This window comes from Acomys russatus, chromosome 12 (genome assembly GCF_903995435.1).
Source record: "Acomys russatus chromosome 12, mAcoRus1.1, whole genome shotgun sequence".
NCBI classification, from domain to species: domain Eukaryota; kingdom Metazoa; phylum Chordata; class Mammalia; order Rodentia; family Muridae; genus Acomys; species Acomys russatus.
The window spans coordinates 16,581,296-16,600,130 of record NC_067148.1 but is presented as its reverse complement, the minus strand read 5'-3'; the positions used below and the strand labels follow the sequence as shown (position 1 = coordinate 16,600,130).

The 18,835-nt window shown below is 44.7% G+C and overlaps 1 protein-coding gene across 1 annotated transcript in view; it reads right to left on the bottom strand.

Moving 5' to 3' along the window:
• Positions 1 to 4,623: 4,623 nt before the first annotated feature.
• The window catches only part of Pard3b (par-3 family cell polarity regulator beta), a 979,071-nt gene continuing 964,859 nt past the window's right edge, over positions 4,624 to 18,835 (bottom strand). Inside the window, exon 23 of the mRNA XM_051153919.1 lies at positions 4,624 to 5,123. Within this exon, the coding sequence (XP_051009876.1) occupies positions 4,763 to 5,123 (361 nt within the window). The 3' untranslated portion in view covers positions 4,624 to 4,762. The remainder of the gene's footprint in view (positions 5,124 to 18,835) is intronic.

Below are 18,835 nucleotides of genomic sequence, written 5' to 3'. Positions count from 1 at the left end.
GCAATGTTGCCTGCACGCAGCAGATGCCCCTTTACCCTGCTGCTGTTCTGGAGTGTTGCTATGGAGCCACTCAGCTATTAGAGTTGGGGTTTTCAACCTGTGGGTCGCAACCAGTTCGGCAAACCTATGTCTTCAAAAATATTTACATTATCAATCATACCAGTAGCAAAATACAGTTATGAAGTAGCAATGGCATAATTTTATGGTTTTTTTGGGGGGGGTCACCACGCCATGGGGGACTGTATTAAAAGGGCTGCAGCGTTAGGAAGGCTGAGAAGCCACTGTGTGAGATGTTGTTACTGCAGGATAAGGAGACGCGGGTCCACCTAATCATCCATCACGTTCCCCGAACAAATGAAGCCACTGGTACCTCACTGACTGAATAAAGCTTTATTTTAATGCAAAATAAAACATGAAAAATTTATATGCTCATATATAACAACATCCAAAATGTCTTCGGTGATATAAATGGGGTCATCTTAAAAAGTGTGTAAAGGATTCACTCTCCATCTCCATATGCCAAAATATGATTTCACATAATTTACCTTTAGGGAGTATGAGCAGATGACTTGGTAATCATAAAAGAACAGGAAAGACTAGAGAAAGCGAGGGCATAAACAACGGGTTTTGTTTTTATGTTCCAGTAGTAAAACAGCACTGCAGATGGAACGGAACACTCTCCGAAGAGCAGATCGAGAGATGGGCTGCAAGTGTCTCTGGGAATGGCTTACCTTACACTCTGAGCTTAGTAGCCAAACCCAACTTTAAAGGCCAGGCTGTGGGTGATTTCATGGCTGTTTAAGGACGGGAGAGAGGAAGAGTTGCACTCAGAAGCCATAGTTACATGTGAGAGTCTTGGCTGATTTTAGATCCCTGTATTTCCTCCTTTCTATCGGAAGAAAGGTGACTTTGTAGGGATATCTTGTTGAGAATCTCCTTTTCTGTCTCACTGTAGCCTGGTTCCTACTCTAAGTCAGTATGAATGGAGAAAAACACTGCTGTGGACTTTTCTGAGTGGGACTCCCTCCTGCCTAATTGCTTAAAACTTGGACTTGCTGTTCACATGGGCCTGGGATGCAGCAGGAAGTCTACCCAATTTAACACCAGTTTGAACGCTGCTCTCAATGGATCTCGGCGCTTAATGCTGAGGGGAAGTTTTCAGACACACATCCCTTTATCAGCCACTTTTCAATCCCTTCCACAAGGCCTGAAATTCTATAACATTGCTCAAACACTAAACAGAAAGCAAACAGAAGAAATGCAAACAATAAGGGGAAAAGCAATTACTCTTTTTAGTTTTGGTCTCCCTGTGGGCCAGGGAACAGAGAAACCAGCTCACTGATCTTCCTGAAGTTGCAGGAGGATTTCCTTCACCTGGTAGGTTTAACTAAGAAAAATACAAGGAAGTGGATCTTGTGTTAATTTTATTCTGTCAGTAGCAGAAATAAGGCCCCAGCTAATCCTTGAAGGCTCTGATCCTCTACGATGCCATTGAATAATCAGGCTATTGCTCCGTGTGGCCCTGTGGGTTCAGCATAGATGTTGGGAAAAGTCTAAGAATAATGAGTTTCAGGATTATTTTTTTTTCTGAGCTTTGTTTTCTACAATAACATGACTTAAGAAAATGTTCCTTTGTTTGCCCACAGATTTGACTTTGTTGGGAAACAATATAAGGCCAAGAGAGGTAGGTGGTGCCTCAGCCCAGGGAGGTGACTGAGCAGTGGCGTGTGTTTCTCTCTCTTGTGGAAGACTGAATCCTCTAGGGACTAAAGGTTTTCAGTGGTCTGCTTTCTCTCATCTTTGTATTCATACCAGAAAAAAAAAATGGGGAAAAGGGCCCAGTAGCAGGTTTGTAGCTCTTGTTATATCTTTTTCTCTGTTAGAGCTCCCAGCTACAGAGATACCCAAGTGAGTTTTCCCAAGGATGTAAATATACTGGTGGCTATTTCCTTTTCCTGGGGACCTGCTAATCATACAGCCTGGTCTCCCAGATAAACACTTGCTCTCCTGGAGCACTGGAAAATAGTTCCATAGCTGTGGAGAGGCAACAGTTGGAGGGGGTATTACACAAGCATTTATAAAACTTACTACCTGAGCTGGTCTTAGCTGGTGCTTGGCTTGATGCTGCATCTATCACAAATATAACGTTAGTTTTTTAGGGCAGGCTCAAATGCAGCGAGTGTTATATTTTGAGCAAAGAGAGAAAGCTGTATCCTTCTGTTGTTCTCTTCAATAATACATTTGAGCCTCTGAGGGCCTCTTAGGATTAGCAATATTGGATCGACTGTGTGTACAACACAAAGCCAAGGTCTGGAGCAGCTTTTCTGAAGTGTGTGTGTAGGGGTACGGTGCAGCCATGATGTCTGTGCTGGAGCTGGAGACGTGACGTCATGCTCAAGGGCCTCTTCTCTACAGCACACCGTTGCCACCTACCCCTGGCCCACCTACATGTAGGCCAGCCTCCCTGTAAGGGGGAACTTATGCCTTGGATAAAAGCAGTGATTTGCAGAAATTTGAGTAAAATATAAAACACACTGGAGGGTAATTTTTATTTCCCAAACCCAGGGTCTTGTTGGTTCAGGCTGGTCTTGAGCTCACCCTGCAGTCTAGGCTCGCATCCACTTTGCAGCCTTCTTGTCTTGGACTGCAGGGATTCTAGGCATGTGGTACCATGCCTGGCGTAAGAGTTGATCTAATGCTCCCCCCAAAAGTCACGTGTCCCTCATTGTATCATTTTCTTTCAGGATTCCTTGGCTCAAAGGAAATGCCATTTTCAGCATGGTGGCCAGGGACCCTACAGCGTGGCCACAATACCTTGTTGGGCAGAGCCCAAGACCCTCCACTCCATAGAAGAAATTACATGTGATGTAAGGTTTTCTGGCTGAAGAGAGATGGCAGAGGACAAAAAGCATCTTGAGTCTATTTTTTTCAGAAGGCCACAGTGATTGTGGCTTAGATAATGACCTCTCTTGAAGTCCAGCAAATGACACAACTTACGTCTAAAACCAGCAGTTGCATCATTTTTGGTAATAAAACTATTTTAAGTTAAAAAACAAAACTTTGGGTCAGATGGCTACTCTATGTATTCTAGAATACTATAATCCAGTAAAACCTGTTGGTCAGTGGTATTCTACTCTTAGGCAAAATGTGTCTATACTGAACGTAAGACATTGGGTGGGGGTGGGGAGTTGCAAAGAAGGGGACATGTGGAAAGCTTAAAGTCTGTCACTGAGAAATCCAGAATGCTGGGCTGTTTCTGCAGCTTCTCTGTCTTTTGCGTTGTGTTCCCATTCGGATCACATTGGAATCTTCAGATGCTCTTTGCATAGGAAAGCTCAAAGGAAGCAAGAGTGGCTTTTCAGCTTCTTAAGGCAGAATGCTTTTTCCTTTTAAGTCAGGTGGAGACCTTGGCTTTGCCTTGACATTTGCTAATGAGATGGAGTCGATGCAGAGTGATTTAATCTTGTGCATCCCCTCTCTTCACTTCCTCTGACTCCTTCCTCATCAAACTTCCAGAAGACCATTTTATTTTCTACTCTCCATACTGGAAATTGCATATTTGAAAACACACAACACACACACACCTTCACACATGTACGCATGCACACACGCACGCACGCACGCACTTCTATCTACTTGCTGGTGACCAATTTCCTCCCTGACCCAGGGGCAGATGGGTACTGTTTGGCACTGAGTCTGGAATTGACATCTCTAGGACATCGCTTTCCGTGAAGCCTGCCCAGCAGGCTTTCTCTCTCTCTCTCTCTCTCTCTCTCTCTCTCTCTCTCTCTCTCTCTCTCTCCCTCTCTCTCTCTAACCTACCCCACTCACACGTATACTTTAGTCCTGAAGTGGAAGTCCAAAAGTAGAGGTCTCAGTTAAGATAATGATAGGCATTTGAGGAGGACTCTAAGAAGAGCGATCTCCAAGCGAGCACGCGGGGGTCTGGGAGAGAGGAAAGCAAGGACCACAGGACAGTTCACCCGCTTCACCTGCTCACTGTGGTTCTTGGGATGAATTCCTTCTGGAAGCTCTGACCAGCTCTGCACATCCTCCCAGGACACTTAATACTGCACTCAAATTCTACTGACTTTGATATCAAAATCAAGGAAATGTGAAACGTTTGTATCAAACAAGTAGTACCAAGGACCCAAGATAGACTATAAATAAAGAGAGGCAGTCTTCTTTTGGGTCTAACGTTCCCCAGAGGTCATTGTTGCTTTGATCTCAGTGAAAACATTGTGCTTATGAAGATGTCCTATTTGCAGCCTCTCTACTCTGCCATTCTGTATGCCTCACAGCTCCAGGACAGGCCTGACACTGAGTCTCTGAATGGTTGACTAGGCCTGGCAGAGACCTCCATGGCTGTACTATTGCCTCTACTATGTGTGTGGGATTGGGGTGGGGTGGGGTGGGCTGTAACTAGCACTGGTTTTCTAGGTAGGGGTTACTGTAGTGTAGCTCCATGGGTGGGTTTTTTTGTTTGTTTTTTTGTTTTTAATCAATTGCCTCTCTCACTGAATCAACCAACTCAAGCCTTTCAAGTATCAGGAGGTGCAGCCTTCTTTCTTTTTGGATCCGTATCCCCAAATTTCTGTCCCCTTTTCCTCTTCTGATTGATTAGCAGTCCAGCACTGCATCCTTAGGGAGCAAGAGCTACACTGTACCATGGAACACTTTAACCTGTAGAAGGCCTTAGGGCCTAGCAAAGGCAAAGACTGTAGGATATCATTCTCGGTTGGCAGATCTCTGGGATGTTTAACTATACGGCTGCAGTCATGGGGTTTTTCTGCCGGGGATCCTGGTTACGGTAGGCGTAGTGGTCAGGGCTGGCCCCTCGGGGCCCTGCTCTGCCCATCTCCTGATAGGCTGGGACTCTGTGGTGCTGAGGTGGGGAAGGTGGGACATCTTGTCTGAAGGGTCCTTTGTGCTGATGGGCTGGTGGGGGTGGGTAGTACTGTGGGTAGCGTATATCTGCTGCCACCCTCAGATCCGGGGGCCGGGGATAGCTCCCTCTTGGGGGATGTACAAGATGAGCCCCTGGGTAGTATGGAAGTTCTCTTTCGTTGTAGCGCCCCCGGGGCACTGCTGTCATGTAGTCCACAGCATCTGCTGAGCCTCCCCTAGAAAGAGAAGCAGAGATATGTGTCAGGAGCTACAGAGCTGCTGTCAGCTGAAGTCCACATGCTTCGGCCTCCAGTGTAGGTGGTTGCAATCACGTCGCGGGCCTGGACAAGGATATCTTCCCAGATGAGATGTGTACCCTTAAATAACGGTAAACAATTGTCGCTATCTTAGACTTCAGGGTGCAAACTATGTAGCAAGGTAGGCAGAGCAACTAGAACACAAGATCTCAGGCCCTTGACACTAACAGCTACTGTCACACTGTGTTCATCACATTGCTAAACAAGAAGAAACACATTCCTACACTGCTTATACCTTTTATATTCACTTTTATTACAGCAATCAAACCAGCTTCCTCTACACAGTGATATAAGTTTGGCTCTGTGAAGCCTGTGACTGTTAGAGCTCCAGTCTGTATGAGATGTAGCAACACAAATGCGCTAGGTCAGAGTCCTCATAAACTGAACTCATTTCCCTCTTAGATGGCAATTCTGCTCGCTGAATGGGCTGTGTGTGGCCTTGGCTAAGTCTGGGTGGCTGCTGTCACACCCCTGGATGGATTATTATGCCTCCACTCCACTGTTCCCGGAAGAACTCTTAATCTGGGCCTGGGAAATTCCCCACCTAGAACTGTGATAAAAGTAATTAAGTCGACCACAAAGTCAGTAGCCAAAGCCAAGGTGCCCCATGTAGTGTAATGGGCAGGCATGCAGAAAGGGCTGGGGCAAGAACACACACCCGCCGGAAACAAGCCAGTCTGGAAGTTTCTACAGAAGACAAGCATCGTCTGATCTGCCCGCCATAACAGAAACAGTACGTCGCTAGACAATGTGTGGATGATGGCATCTTGGCTAGCCTGGGGTGAGACACATGACTTCTGTTTGCAGCTCTTAAAATCCCATAAACCTTCTGCGCACGAATTTGCCAGGACCATTCACCATGTCACCAGACCCCTCCATTCTTTATTCCTCCGCTCTTTATGATTTTTTTTTTATTTTAAAGGAGAAACAGCCAACAGTAATGAACACCGAAAAGATCTCCAGTGTCAGAGTACAGACAGCCTGGACACTTGAAAGGAACGACAGGGCTGTAAGAACAGCCGGGCCTCTGCTTAATCAGGCACTGTCAATGAGGGTCAGAATCACCTTGTAATCTGCGCAGTTGGATGTTAAAACAGCCCCCCATGTTTATGTTCCCCAAAATCAATGACGATTTGACAAGCTGTGGGCTCAGGAAGCGTGTGGAAAGCTGCCTAAGGACAAACGACGCAGCCCTCCATCTACATTTGTCTGGGTGTGCGCGCCCTAATTTTGCTATGTGTAATAATGAGTGATAGAGCCATGAATTTGGGGGTAATTTAGTTAGTGATAGTTTTCGGATAAAAAATTAAATTGTTTGCGTACAAGTTATTTATAGCGTCAGCTGTTATTATTCAGTTCGGGCCGCTTTGCTCTATGCTAAATTGCCCATGACAAATAGAGCAGGCATACATCCCCAATCGTCTGTCACCATGGCCCTGCAAAATAAAGGACCCAGGTTTCACCATCCCTTTTCTTGACAATTTCATTTTTTATTTAGAAAACTTCCAGCACTCATTGTCTTTTCTTGAAAAAACAAAAACAAAAACAAACAAACAAACAACAACAAAAAAACCCTAAAGACCTCTTCTCTTAACCACTTTGCTCCTTTCTATTTCCTTTGGCTGAAGCTGGTGATGACACAAACATTAAAAAAAATATCTTTAACCTGTGTTTCCTTTCAAAAGCCACCAGAGCTATTTCTCTGCATGAAGGGAACCATGTGGTTTCTCTACACTCATTTTAAGTCCTTAGGATAAATCACTGACATTTGCAACACACAAACATTATCTGCCTCAAAATGAACACACAACCACACTCCCTCAGGACTCTCTTAGCGGGAATGTTTCCTGTTTAAAATGGAAAGAGAGAAAGGAGAAATTCCAGGCCTTGGACTTTTCTAGGGTCCTGGTCTCACTCTCAAGATTTCTCCCTTTTAAAACAGAGTGTTCTAAAAGACAGAAGTACTTGGGCTTTTTTTTTTTTTTTTTTTTTTTTCCTTTTCTTTCTTTTTTTAACTTGTGGAGAGACAATCCAGAGCAAGTGGTGATGGGATAGAAGCCACCCTGAGCGACTCCACAGTCTGCATGTGGGCCAGAAAGGAGGTTATCTCCTATGCCATACCTCACCCCATGACTCTCCAGCACTCTGCAAGGAGGAGGGAGGGAGGGCTCCAAGGGCAGAGAGGGTGACCCCAAGATAGCATTGTGGTCCCAGAGGGCTTCTCTGTGGTTGGATTATATGACGGGGAGTTTGCTTACATGTGGCAGACACCAAGTGAGGTGCTGCTCTTTGTTAAGCAGTGGTGGCATGGAAATTGTCTTTTTCTGTAGAACTCATCATAACAGTTATTGTTTGTAATTTTTCAGGGAGAAGAAAAACAATGGGTCGCCTGTAAAAACACCATTGAAAATTCAAAGACTGCTAGGAGCATTTTCCTCCCAGGGCTGCTGTTTATAACATTTTCTCCTGAAAGCCTATCATTTCCTGCAGACTTTCACCAGTACAACTTCTAAACTAGTGTGAATATTATCACGTGTATGCATCATATAAACATTTAAAAAGAACCATTTCTGGGGACTGGAGAGATGGCTCAGTGGTTAAGGGTGCTTTTGCAGAGGATCTGAGTTCTATTCCTAGAACCCACATGGAGTGGCTAACATCCTTCTGTAGCCGTAGCTCCGTGGGATCTGTCTACACTCATGTATACATGTACACACATACACACACTTTTTAAAAAGTAACAATTTTTAAGTAGAAAAAAAAAGAGAAAGAAAACTTCCTATATGAGTTACTTTTTTTCACTGCACAGACAAGTTGTAGGACAGAAGCAACTTAAGTGGGGGCGAAGTTCATTTTGGCTCACAGTTCAAAAGGAACAGTCATCCTGATGGAGAAGGCAGGTGGATCAACCCCATGAACTGGAGTGTACGGCTAAGCTCCTCATACGGATGTGGGGATCAGGCAGCTAAGAGCTCTGTTGGGAAGCAGAATTGCACCTCACCTTCAAGGCAATCCGTTTGCTTTATTATTACTATTATTGTTATTTAAAGATTTATTTATTATGTATACAGTGCTCTGCCTGCTTATACACTTGTACGAGGTCTCATTACAGATGTTTGTGAGCCATCATGTGGTTGCTTGGGAATTGAACTCAGGACCTTTGGAAGAACAGTCAGTGCTCTTAATCTCTGAGCCACCTCTCCAGCCCTAGCCCCCACCCCATTTACTTTTAAACAGGTCAATGGACCAAAGATTCTGAAGCGTCCCCAAACAGTGCCATCAGCTAGGGACCAAATACTCAAACCTAATGGGCCTGTGAGGGGAAAATTCCCTTTAAGTTTCTGTTTCCTCTCTAAGGAGGCTCATTTCTGGAAGCCAGAGGATTTAGGTTTTGGTTGGAAACTCAAAGGTATGGTTTCAGGTATGTGTCAAATCTCATGCATGCGTGCAACTGTAAAGATGATTGGACATGAACTATTTTGTCCAAACATGACAAAGTCACAGGTGCAAACTGAATAAGGAAGGAAGAGAGTTAAGATGTTCTTGTTTTGTTAATCTCTAGTATCTTCTTTTAGTATGTGTATGTGTGTGTGTGTGTGTGTGTGTGTGTGTGTGTGTGTGTGTGTGTGTGTGTGATTTAATTGTTGGTAAGGGGAGCAGAAACTCAGTCTGTCCTGGAACAAGGCTTATTAGAGAGACTAACACTACTTGCTTTGAGCTGATCCTGACAAGTCCAGGAGCTTCCGAAGGAGACTCTAATTAAGACAAGGACCCAAACTACAAGTGTGCCAGAACTTCAGGACTCCTCATTTCTCATGTGACCCGATAAGTCTTCTTTGTATATACTATTAACTTCTGTAAAATAATGAAAAATATCTCCAATTAAAAATCTTACATGGAAAAGCTATTTACTATGGGAAAGAGAAACGTGACTGCCTTTGTTTTTGTTGTAACTTTGAATGAACTTCTGAGAAAAATTCCCTTTAAATTTATGTTTCCTTTTTTGAGTAGGCTCATTTCTGGAAGCCAGAGGACTTAGGTTCTGCTTGGCAACTCATAGCAATGGTTTCAGGTATGTGTTAAGTCACAGAGATACATGTGACAGTGCAAATAATGAGCATTAGCCATTTTGTCCAAACATGACAAAGTCACAGGTTATTTACATGTAAAGTAACAAAAGGATTGCTTCCTTTCCAAGAGGACTTTCTCTTTGTGACATCTCACAATGACACTAGTTTTCATTTAGCAAAAGGGATCTGGGAATGAGAGCCTGTGCTGGTCAGCCAGACCCTGGGTACCAGCCATCATCACATATGAAAGGATGCAGGATATGCTGTCACTTAGCTAAGTAATCATGCTTGGGAAAAGGGGATGGTACTGGAAGGATAGACTTCCTGTAATGCTTAAAAACAACAACAACAACAACAACAACAACAAACAAACCAAGAAGTAAGTTGCTATTCTCATTGGAGCAAGGTTCTCTACTGGAATAAAGAAGAATAAGAGCAATTGTCAGTCCCTGCCCCCCCCATCCCCCCCACCTCCCCCCCCCCCCCCCCCCCCCTCCCCCCCCCCCCCGCTCACTTTTCTACCATTCTTGTGGAAGAAATCTCCTCTGTGTTGGCCCCAGCTAGTCACTTTTTCTGCTTTTGTCTTTCACTTGGCCTTGTGGTACTTATACCCTGACTGGAGTGTGGACATCTGGCACTAGCTCTTCATGCCTCTGGCAATCTCCCTCAGAGCTACACAGGGCTTTGTGTCTCATAGGTGTTCCATAAATGTATGCTGCGTTTCGAGGGGAAAAATGCACAAGTGTCCACAGTAACCAGAGAGCGTTGGGTGTGGTTAGGGGGCTGGAGGAGAGCAGAAAACTAAGAGGAGAGAACAGATGCAGTGGGAGCCAGAGACTGCTGATGGTTGAAGTGAGAGTGGTGGTTAATTTTTCCAGAGAAAAGCAGGTAGGAGGGAATGAGATGAGTGTTGGATTGGCTCCAACACAGGAAGACTGTGAAGTTTATTAGAGTTTTCCAGGCACAGCAGGGCGGATGCACATAGGAATTCACAGTGACTGTAACAACATGCATAAGACCTGGGCAAGATCCAGCCAGTCAAAGTCCCAGCATCGAGGACGCAAGGTGGGCATCGAATCCCACCAGCAGCTGAGGCGTTATTGGTATTTTATAGCTTCTAGGATGGGGAGAGTCAGCATCCTTTAGTGATGGGACCCCTAGGAGGGGCAGAGCAGGACCAATCCCCATCTGGACTCAGTGGGAAAAGGGAAAACAAAAAACAAAAACAAAAACAAAAAAGCAAAGCTCAAAGTTGGGTGGGAAGGGATGGGAATATGAAGAAGATGATTAATGAGATGAGCTGGTGGGATGATTACATTCAAAATACACGATATGAAACTCTCAAAGAAGAATGAATTAAAATATTGTTTAAAGTGAACACCAAACTAGGTTTACTAGGTACAGGTTATGTCTAGTTATTTAAGAATTGGTTAAGAAATTTTTTCATAATAGTCTGGCAAGGACTTTAAAAAAAATCCTGTCATAAACATAGCAGTGTAGGGACATCTTGATTCATGCCTAGAAATAACAGTTCCATATAAGGCTCCGGACAAAGGGTTGGAGGGTGACTGTTGGAGTCAGTTTCAAGGTTGATTAATGAACATAAACCAGAGGTGGAGGTGATGTCCAGTGCCTCTCACCAACCTACTCTTCTCCACAAAAACACACATGATGGATGGCTTTCATATACACCACACAGGCCCAAGAGAGGCAGAAGCTAGGCTTCCGCAAACCTGCCTACCACATGCTGTAACTCAATGCCCTCCCCCCTCAGTGGAGAGAGAACAGAGGAGCTGGTATGAACAGGGCCCGCTCTGCCAAGGCGAAGACCTGAGGAATGTCTGTCACCTTCAATTCTTCTAATAGCACTGAACAGGCCTGCTCATCGTTATGCTTGCATCTCAAGTCTGGGGCTAAGGACCACGGCTGCATCACATCCAGTGATGTCCTTGTAGGATGCAGAAAGCTCACTAAAGTTGAATAGCCAGGGTTTGGGAGTGGGAAGGGAGTAAGTAAGAGACAAGCCAGTGTGAAGATAGTTTTAAGAGGCAAGTTCAAAGGTAAAGAAATAAGGCTTGCAGTAGAAAGTGTGAAATTACAGGACAATGCCTACCTTAGACAAACGGATTTTACTTTAGTTTTTTCTGTTTTGGATAATCTTCCCAAGTGCAGATTCTGGTTTCTCTTAATTTGTATAAGATACTGGGTATGTTAGCAGCCTAAACAAAGACAATTAAAAAACAAAACACAACAAGATCGAGCAAAACAAAAAGATCCTCCCTGTTTCAATGGGTTTTCCTTTTCTTTGGTAATAATTGTAACTAAATTTGGAGTTAATATGAAGTCAAGACATATGGTTCAAGCCCTCTGGTATAGTGTGACAAGCATGATTGTCCTTGTTGGCAGGGTGTGACTAAGCTATATTCCTTTTCAAGTGTGCCACACAGAGTGGCCCCCTGGCCCAGTAGTTGTAAAGTGTTGCAAAGCTTTTTTTTTTTTTTTTTTTTTTTTAAGTAGTGCAAACTAATATGCTCTTAAGCTGCCCACGTTATGTGGAGAGAGATGCTTTTAGTCTGTGTTTGGAATTCCTTCAGGGTCAGGTTTCCAGTTACCAGGCCTTCATCCGTGGTCCAGGCACGAATGTGGTTAGCCTGGATTAGGAGAGCCCTCTGCAAAGTATATTACATGGCTTTGATTTCAGCAGATTTTACAGAGCCATAAACTATAATGACCATTTGATGACCTATGATATAGAAATGATTATGGAAAAAAACTTCCCACTTTCATCACTCACGTTTCCCATTGCATTATGAAGAAGGCCCTTGCTGTTCTTTGCAGGGAACTGGAAAAAGAAGTGAGCGTCACTGCACACGCTTCTGGCCCATTTTAACACCAGGGGAAATATTTACCGAGAAAATGAAAGAGAGCTGGCAGTGACCGAGTGTTCAGAAGGCAAATGCCATTTTGATCACCCCTATTTGATTTCTCGTTGGTGTCTTTCATCAACCACCACAAACAGAATCCATTTACTAACAAGTGACATATACACGGAGTCTCGGCTTCTATATCAACCTGGCAGGCAGATACAGAAAATGGCCCTTGAGAGTACTCCGTCCTGTCAGATGTGGGGAGTTTCTAGAAGTTGTCCTGCTAAAAAAACCTCTTTTATGAAGGGGTAAGAGTGTTTTAAAGTATCATGTCGGGGACAACTAGAAAGGACAAGCGTGAGAACACAGGGGGAGATAGGATTCTCGTGGAAACCGAGAGTTGTCCTCAATGGTTGTAAAACCATAGGAATCCATTTCAGAGAGACACTACTAGATAAAGACCACGTGGGCCATTGAGCCAGAGAGAAAGAGAATGGGGGGGGGGCAAAGAAAGAGATCATAACTGGACCAACAAGGCCACTAAGTTGCTTTTCTCTTTTTTCTGTTATGCCAGGAATTCTGGAATCTCAGTATCTGATTGTCATGCAAGGCAGGATGGTTCCGTTCCAAGGGCAGACATAAGGAGCTGACAGGTTGGGGCCTGTAAGGTCCTGAATTCTAAAAGCTGCTTGCTCTGCCCCTCAGGGGGATCACTGAAGGACTCCCACCCAAGGTTACTGCCTGTAGACAGGATATGACTGAGGTAACATGCAGCATTCACAAAAGGGACCTTTCCCTGCTCTAAGTTAGACTATATATATATTTAGAGTAATATATACATTTAGCACACACATATATATATATATACACACACACACGTGTGTGTGTATGTGTGTACAGTTCTTAGAGATGATATACATATGTCACGATAGACACATTTACCTCCTCATCCCTTCAACTGCGTTCTAAATTAATATAAGTGAAAAGAGTCACGTATCAATCACTGTTTCCTTTCCCCTTCTCCCAGCCATCTCCAAAGTCTAAGGATTTTGATATAAATCACCTATAATCATTACAATCTTTTCTCGCTGTGTGCGAGTAGTGAGGGAGTCAAAACTTTATGGGGGGAGGCGCGCGCACACGAGTGTGTGGGGCGGGGTAAGGGAGGAAGAGCTTCCACTTCACGCTTTTATTAGGACACTGGAAGATTCTGGCCCCAAAAATATCTTACTCTGAAATCCAGAAGCAGAAATGTTAAATGTAGTGCCGGCTGGGCCCAGTGCCACTGCACTCCACAGGGCTCTGTAACCAGCATCCGAAGGTGGTTTAGAATTGCAAAGATTCAAAGCAAGCTGGGCAGATAGCTCCTTTGCAAGTGCCTAAGGCAAACCAAACCCCATCTTAAGCATTTTTTCCAAGTTAACCTCTTTATTCCTCATAATAGTGTGATAGGGTAGACAGCATTATTATCCATGGCTTGAGACCAGGAAAGGCAGAACCAAGATGTTAAGTGGCTTGATTGAAAGCCCGTGAGCAGTGGAAAGGGCCAGTGTTCAACCAGGCAGACAGAACCAGGGGCCTCTTGCTTGACTGCCAATCCTGCCCCCACTTGCCTCATGCCAGTTTATGATGTCCCGGTGCTGGGTGAAAAAAAATGTTATACTTAGAAACACATTTTAGAAATGAATCTTATGGGTTTAAAAAAAAAAAAGGCAAAAGAGAGCTTTCCAATAAGTGTTTTGGCTTTGGGAAACTCATAAAGCTAAGCATTCTGGAGGTGCTGGTGGGATGTCAAAAAACAAAACAAAACAAAACAAACAAACAAACAAAACCCAGAATTCCAAGCGTGGAGCCTCATTGAGGTACTCCAAGCTGCTGGCACAGCAGGAAGGTAAGCTTTCCTGGTCCCTTTTAGTAAAGCCAGAACAGATATTTTTGTGGTTCTGTCTGCAAGGCCCTGCACTCAAGGTCCAATACACTGAATATTGGCATCAACATTCAAGGGTGTATTTACTCAACAAACACCTTCTTTCACCCAGACCCATGCAGACACGATGGGGCCTCGAAGCACTCTTTCTCCCGTTGGCCTTGAGGGTTCTGATGCAGATTAGAATAGAGCACCATGACCAAAGGAACTCTACTGTGTCTGCGAGGGTCCTGAGACACACAGTCATCTGCCGTGGCCATTCTGGAGAATGACACGATAACATAGCGGGCCACCAGAAGTCCAGTGCGCTCTCTCACTTCCAACGCAGCATCCTGCCCTAGCACATGTCCTCATGGTTGGGGCTGTCTGTGCTTGCTGCTGTGGTTCTATTTTAGGTTCAGATCTCCTTTCAACTGGACCATAAGAGCAGCACTAATAAGTCTGGACCCACAGACAAGCGGAACAAGTTGTAGTCAGTTTCAGAACACGCCGTTCAAGAGCCCCTGCACTGTAGACCGCGTTCCTGTGAGTCTGAAGGATGGCTGGGTAGCTGTCACCAGCTCTGAAGCAATGCTGAGCACACTGAACTAACTCTCAAGTGAGGCAGGGGACTGACCTTTTTGGGAGATGGCATGAATGTTTACGGGGCTTGGGTGTAACGTTCTTAGACTTTAAGTCTTTTTAATTTTTGCGTGTGTGTTTCAATGTGTAAAATGCCCTGAGCCCCTCCTATTTTTATATCTAGTAATATTAATTAGATTAAATAAGGTACATAAGACAGTTTTATAAATGTCCAGGCTCACCTTCTGTTCTAATAAACAGGCATGTGGTAGTTTAATAGGAATAAGGCAGCTGAAAGACAGGTGGACCAGAGACCTATGGGAAATAGGAGTGCCAGTTGATTCTGGGAAGCCAAGGATTTGATATTAGCGCCTCCCAGTAACACCTCTAGCTCCTTTTCTTTGCAGCCTTCTCCAGAAAGCAGCATCTTTCTCTCAATAGTAACCTGAGCTTCTTGGTGCCATCCTCAAGAACAGGGGCAGAGATTTGGGGGGCACTCTGGACTCAGAGTGTTACCTGGGAGAAATTTGGGCTATGAAACTTACTCCTGCACAAACATGGCTAGGTGAAATTTAGGACTATTAACTGAACAGTTGCCCTGATGCCCAACACCAAGGCAGTGCGCCCACCCCTGGTTTCTACTAGATGACATCATCGGAAGTACAGTAGTCTCTCCATGCTAATTTTGATGTACAGCCTCTGTACCTCATGATGTTTTTCACCATGACACAGCACAGTGGTTCTCAGCCAATAGAGTTCCTCATGTTGTGGTGACCCTTCCCAGCCATCACATTATTTTGTCACTACTTCATAACAGTAATTTTGCTATCATAATTCATCATAATGTAAATATTTAATATGCAATCCCTGTGAAAGGATTGTTCAACCCCCAAAGGGGTCATGACCCAGAGGGCAATTCTCAGCCTTTATTTCCTATCTGTATAGGTGCCTGGCTGGAGTTCTATTTGCATAGCTCCTGTTGAGTTACAGGTCCCACTCAGTCCCCTGGTCTAGGGTCTATCTCATTACTTAGTGTAGTGCTTTGGAAAAGGTCATTTGGGGGATGATTTTCAGTAAATAATCAAGGTGGTTAAGGGGTTCGTAGGTGCTGGTGACTTGTGCCAAACTCCACATCCTGCTGGCGACTCAAATCCTCTGCTTGATCTTTGAATGGTTGGTAAGAGTAGCTATTAATGTCATAACTAACATTTAACTTTCAATTCATCTTTTATTAAGATGACAGGGATTGTTTTTGTGTCTTCTCCTGTTGTGGTATCGCCCATCAGCGCGGCTTCTTCACCTTTCATCCTTGCTTTGATGCTGGCAAAGTGGGGCAGCTAGCAAATCAAGATTTTTTTATAATCACCCAAACTGATGGATGGACTATGAAATCACCCTGCAGTCACTGTTTTTCTTCCTCCTCCTCCTCCTCCTCTTCCTCTTCCTCCTGCTCCCCTTCCTCCTTGTCCTCCTCTTTCTTTCCCATTTCCAGTGTTCTTGTCCAGCTATTTACTGTCCCAAAACTTCCACACCCCATCTCCGGTCCCTATAGCAACACTGATATGTAGACCCTGAGCCACAGCTGAGTACATTTCAAAAAGAGATAGTAAGACAAGCTTTTATTGTGAAGGGGCCCCTTCAGATGTTATTCCACCCTACATTTGTTCCCTAATGCCCTGGTTTATTGATTTATTCCTTGAACAATTCCAAGAAAACTGAAAGCTCACCCTGTCTTCTATCACTTTGAATGCTGCTTTGCGCTCAGCCATGTTTGGCGTGGGCGTGCAGATAGGTATGAGACGACTTCTCCCCTTTTATATACTATATCCATTCTGTCTGGGCAGTGGGAGCCTCAGTTCTTGAAATCAGTCATGAAACAGTGGCTTTAATAATTTAAATAAAAGCTGATCACGGGGAAGCAAATATTTACAAGTATGAGTTATCTAATTTAAAGAAATTAATTAAAAGTAAATGCTGAAGTGACTTAAAACTAAAGAGCCATCGCCAAATAAAATGTTATTTCCCAGGAGCCTATGCCTTCAAGCTTCCAAACCCAGCAGCCCGTGAGGGAACTGGGTCTCCTGGGCCCTGTAGTGTGGGCAGGTACTCTCAGTCTGTCTGAGGGACTTCAAGATATAGCCATCAGTGCCTGGGGAACAGGAGAAGCAGGAGTGACAGGGACTGTGTAGAACAAGCAGTTTAGCCTTGGGGGTTGACCGACCCTTCTTATAGGAGTCATCTAAGATTACCAGGAAACATAGATATTTGCATTAGGATTCATAACAGTAGCAAAATTACAGTTATGAAGTAGCAACAAAGTAATTTTATGGTTGTGGGGTCACCGCGGCATGAGGAACCGTATAAAAGGGTCACAACATTGGGAAGGCTGGGAACCACTGGTCCAGAGGGCTATTTTGGGCCTCAGAGTCCTCATGTGTGAAGTAGGAAGGGTCTTGACAAGTTCTTTCCTTGCCATGGTCATGGGAAACGGACCCAGACAAAGCAAACGGAAAGAAAGGTGCTCAGTCTTGGCTGAATTAAAATTCATAGTCCATTTTAAATAAAATTCTATTTATGATTTAGAGTCAAATGTTACTGAGCAAAGGCTTTGCTTAGAATTAAAGCTCAGAGTGGAGCAGACGCTGTGTCTTCCGCACACTGTGCAAAACTTGGAATAGACACAGCAAGCTGCAGGTCTATTTTACACCAGCATACACATGTGTACTGGATACAGAGCTGCATGGTGCTCAGTGTTTTTTTTTTTTTTTTCAGCTGGCTACTAATATTTGAAAGTCAAGTAATTTCACATAAGAAATAAGATGTTTTATGTTAAAATGAAACCTCTTTTCCCAGTTTTCATGAAATTCAAGATTTGCCATTCTGTGGGCCACCATCAGGTGAATTACTCTCTCCTCTCTTTTCCTCATGAGGTCTTTGTCCTTTTCAGGTGTGCTTTCTTCCTGCTTTTGACAGCATTTCCCACAATCCTCTAGTGCGACATAGGTGCAGGGTCTCTGCTTCCTGGGATGACATCTCACTCTTTATATTCCTACACCATCAGATCCAGTTTGCATCTTCCACTTGAAGGGCTATGCTACCCCTGTCTTCTCATTTAAAGAGTCGGGGGGGGGGTGGTGGTGATGGTGGTGATGGTGGTGATGGTGGTGGTGGTGGTGATGATGGTGATGGTGGTGGTGGTGGTGATGGTGGTGATGGTGGTGGTGGTGGTGATGGTGGTGATGGTGGTGGTGGTGGTGGTGATGGTGGTGGTGGTGGTGATGGTGGTGATGGTGGTGGTGGTGGTGATGGTGGTGATGGTGGTGGTGGTGGTGATGGTGGTGATGGTGGTGGTGGTGGTGATGGTGGTGATGGTGGTGGTGGTGGTGATGATGGTGATGGTGGTGGTGGTGGTGATGGTGGTGATGGTGGTGGTGGTGGTGATGGTGGTGATGGTGGTGATGATGGTGGTGGTGGTGGTGATGGTGGTGGTGGTGGTGATGGTGGTGATGGTGGTGGTGGTGGTGGTGGTGAGTGGTGGTGGTGGTGATGGTGGTGATGGTGGTGGTGGTAGTGATGGTGGTGATGGTGGTGGTGGTGGTGATGGTGGTGGGGTTGGTTGCAATTTCAACCACTTTACCAGTCCATGTATCTCCCATCCAGTCTTCAGATAGCAATTCCAAAGACTGGCTCATATTCGGGGAGTTTCAGAGAAGACATTATATTTTCGCTGACCATTATCTTCAGCTCTGTAAAGGGAAGGCAATGGGCGGCCTCCTCCGTTGATTCGTAAGAGGTCACCACTTCATGACCCCCACAGGCACCACACAGCTCATGTTGCTGCGGTTCAGGCTGACCGGAGCAGACTCAACGCTGATTGCACCTCTCCACTTCTCAGTGCCTCCATCTCACAATTTGTAAAGCAATATGTGCTTTTTCTTCTCAGAAGAATAAGTGAAACGATATAGATAAACACCGACTGGAGGGAAGTTGGGAATAAAATATATTGGGGAGCTTAGACCACTCTTGTGTAGTAATTGTGAAGGGGAGGCTGCCTTGCCTAATGGGTTGACCGGGTCAGAATTTGAGGTCCCCACTGAGAGGTCTCATGCTTGTGGTCTCCATGGACAACGCGGTAACACTGTAGATTTTTCTTATCTTCATTCTCAGCAGGGTAAGAGCACACCCGTGCTTCAGGGCAGAGGCCAT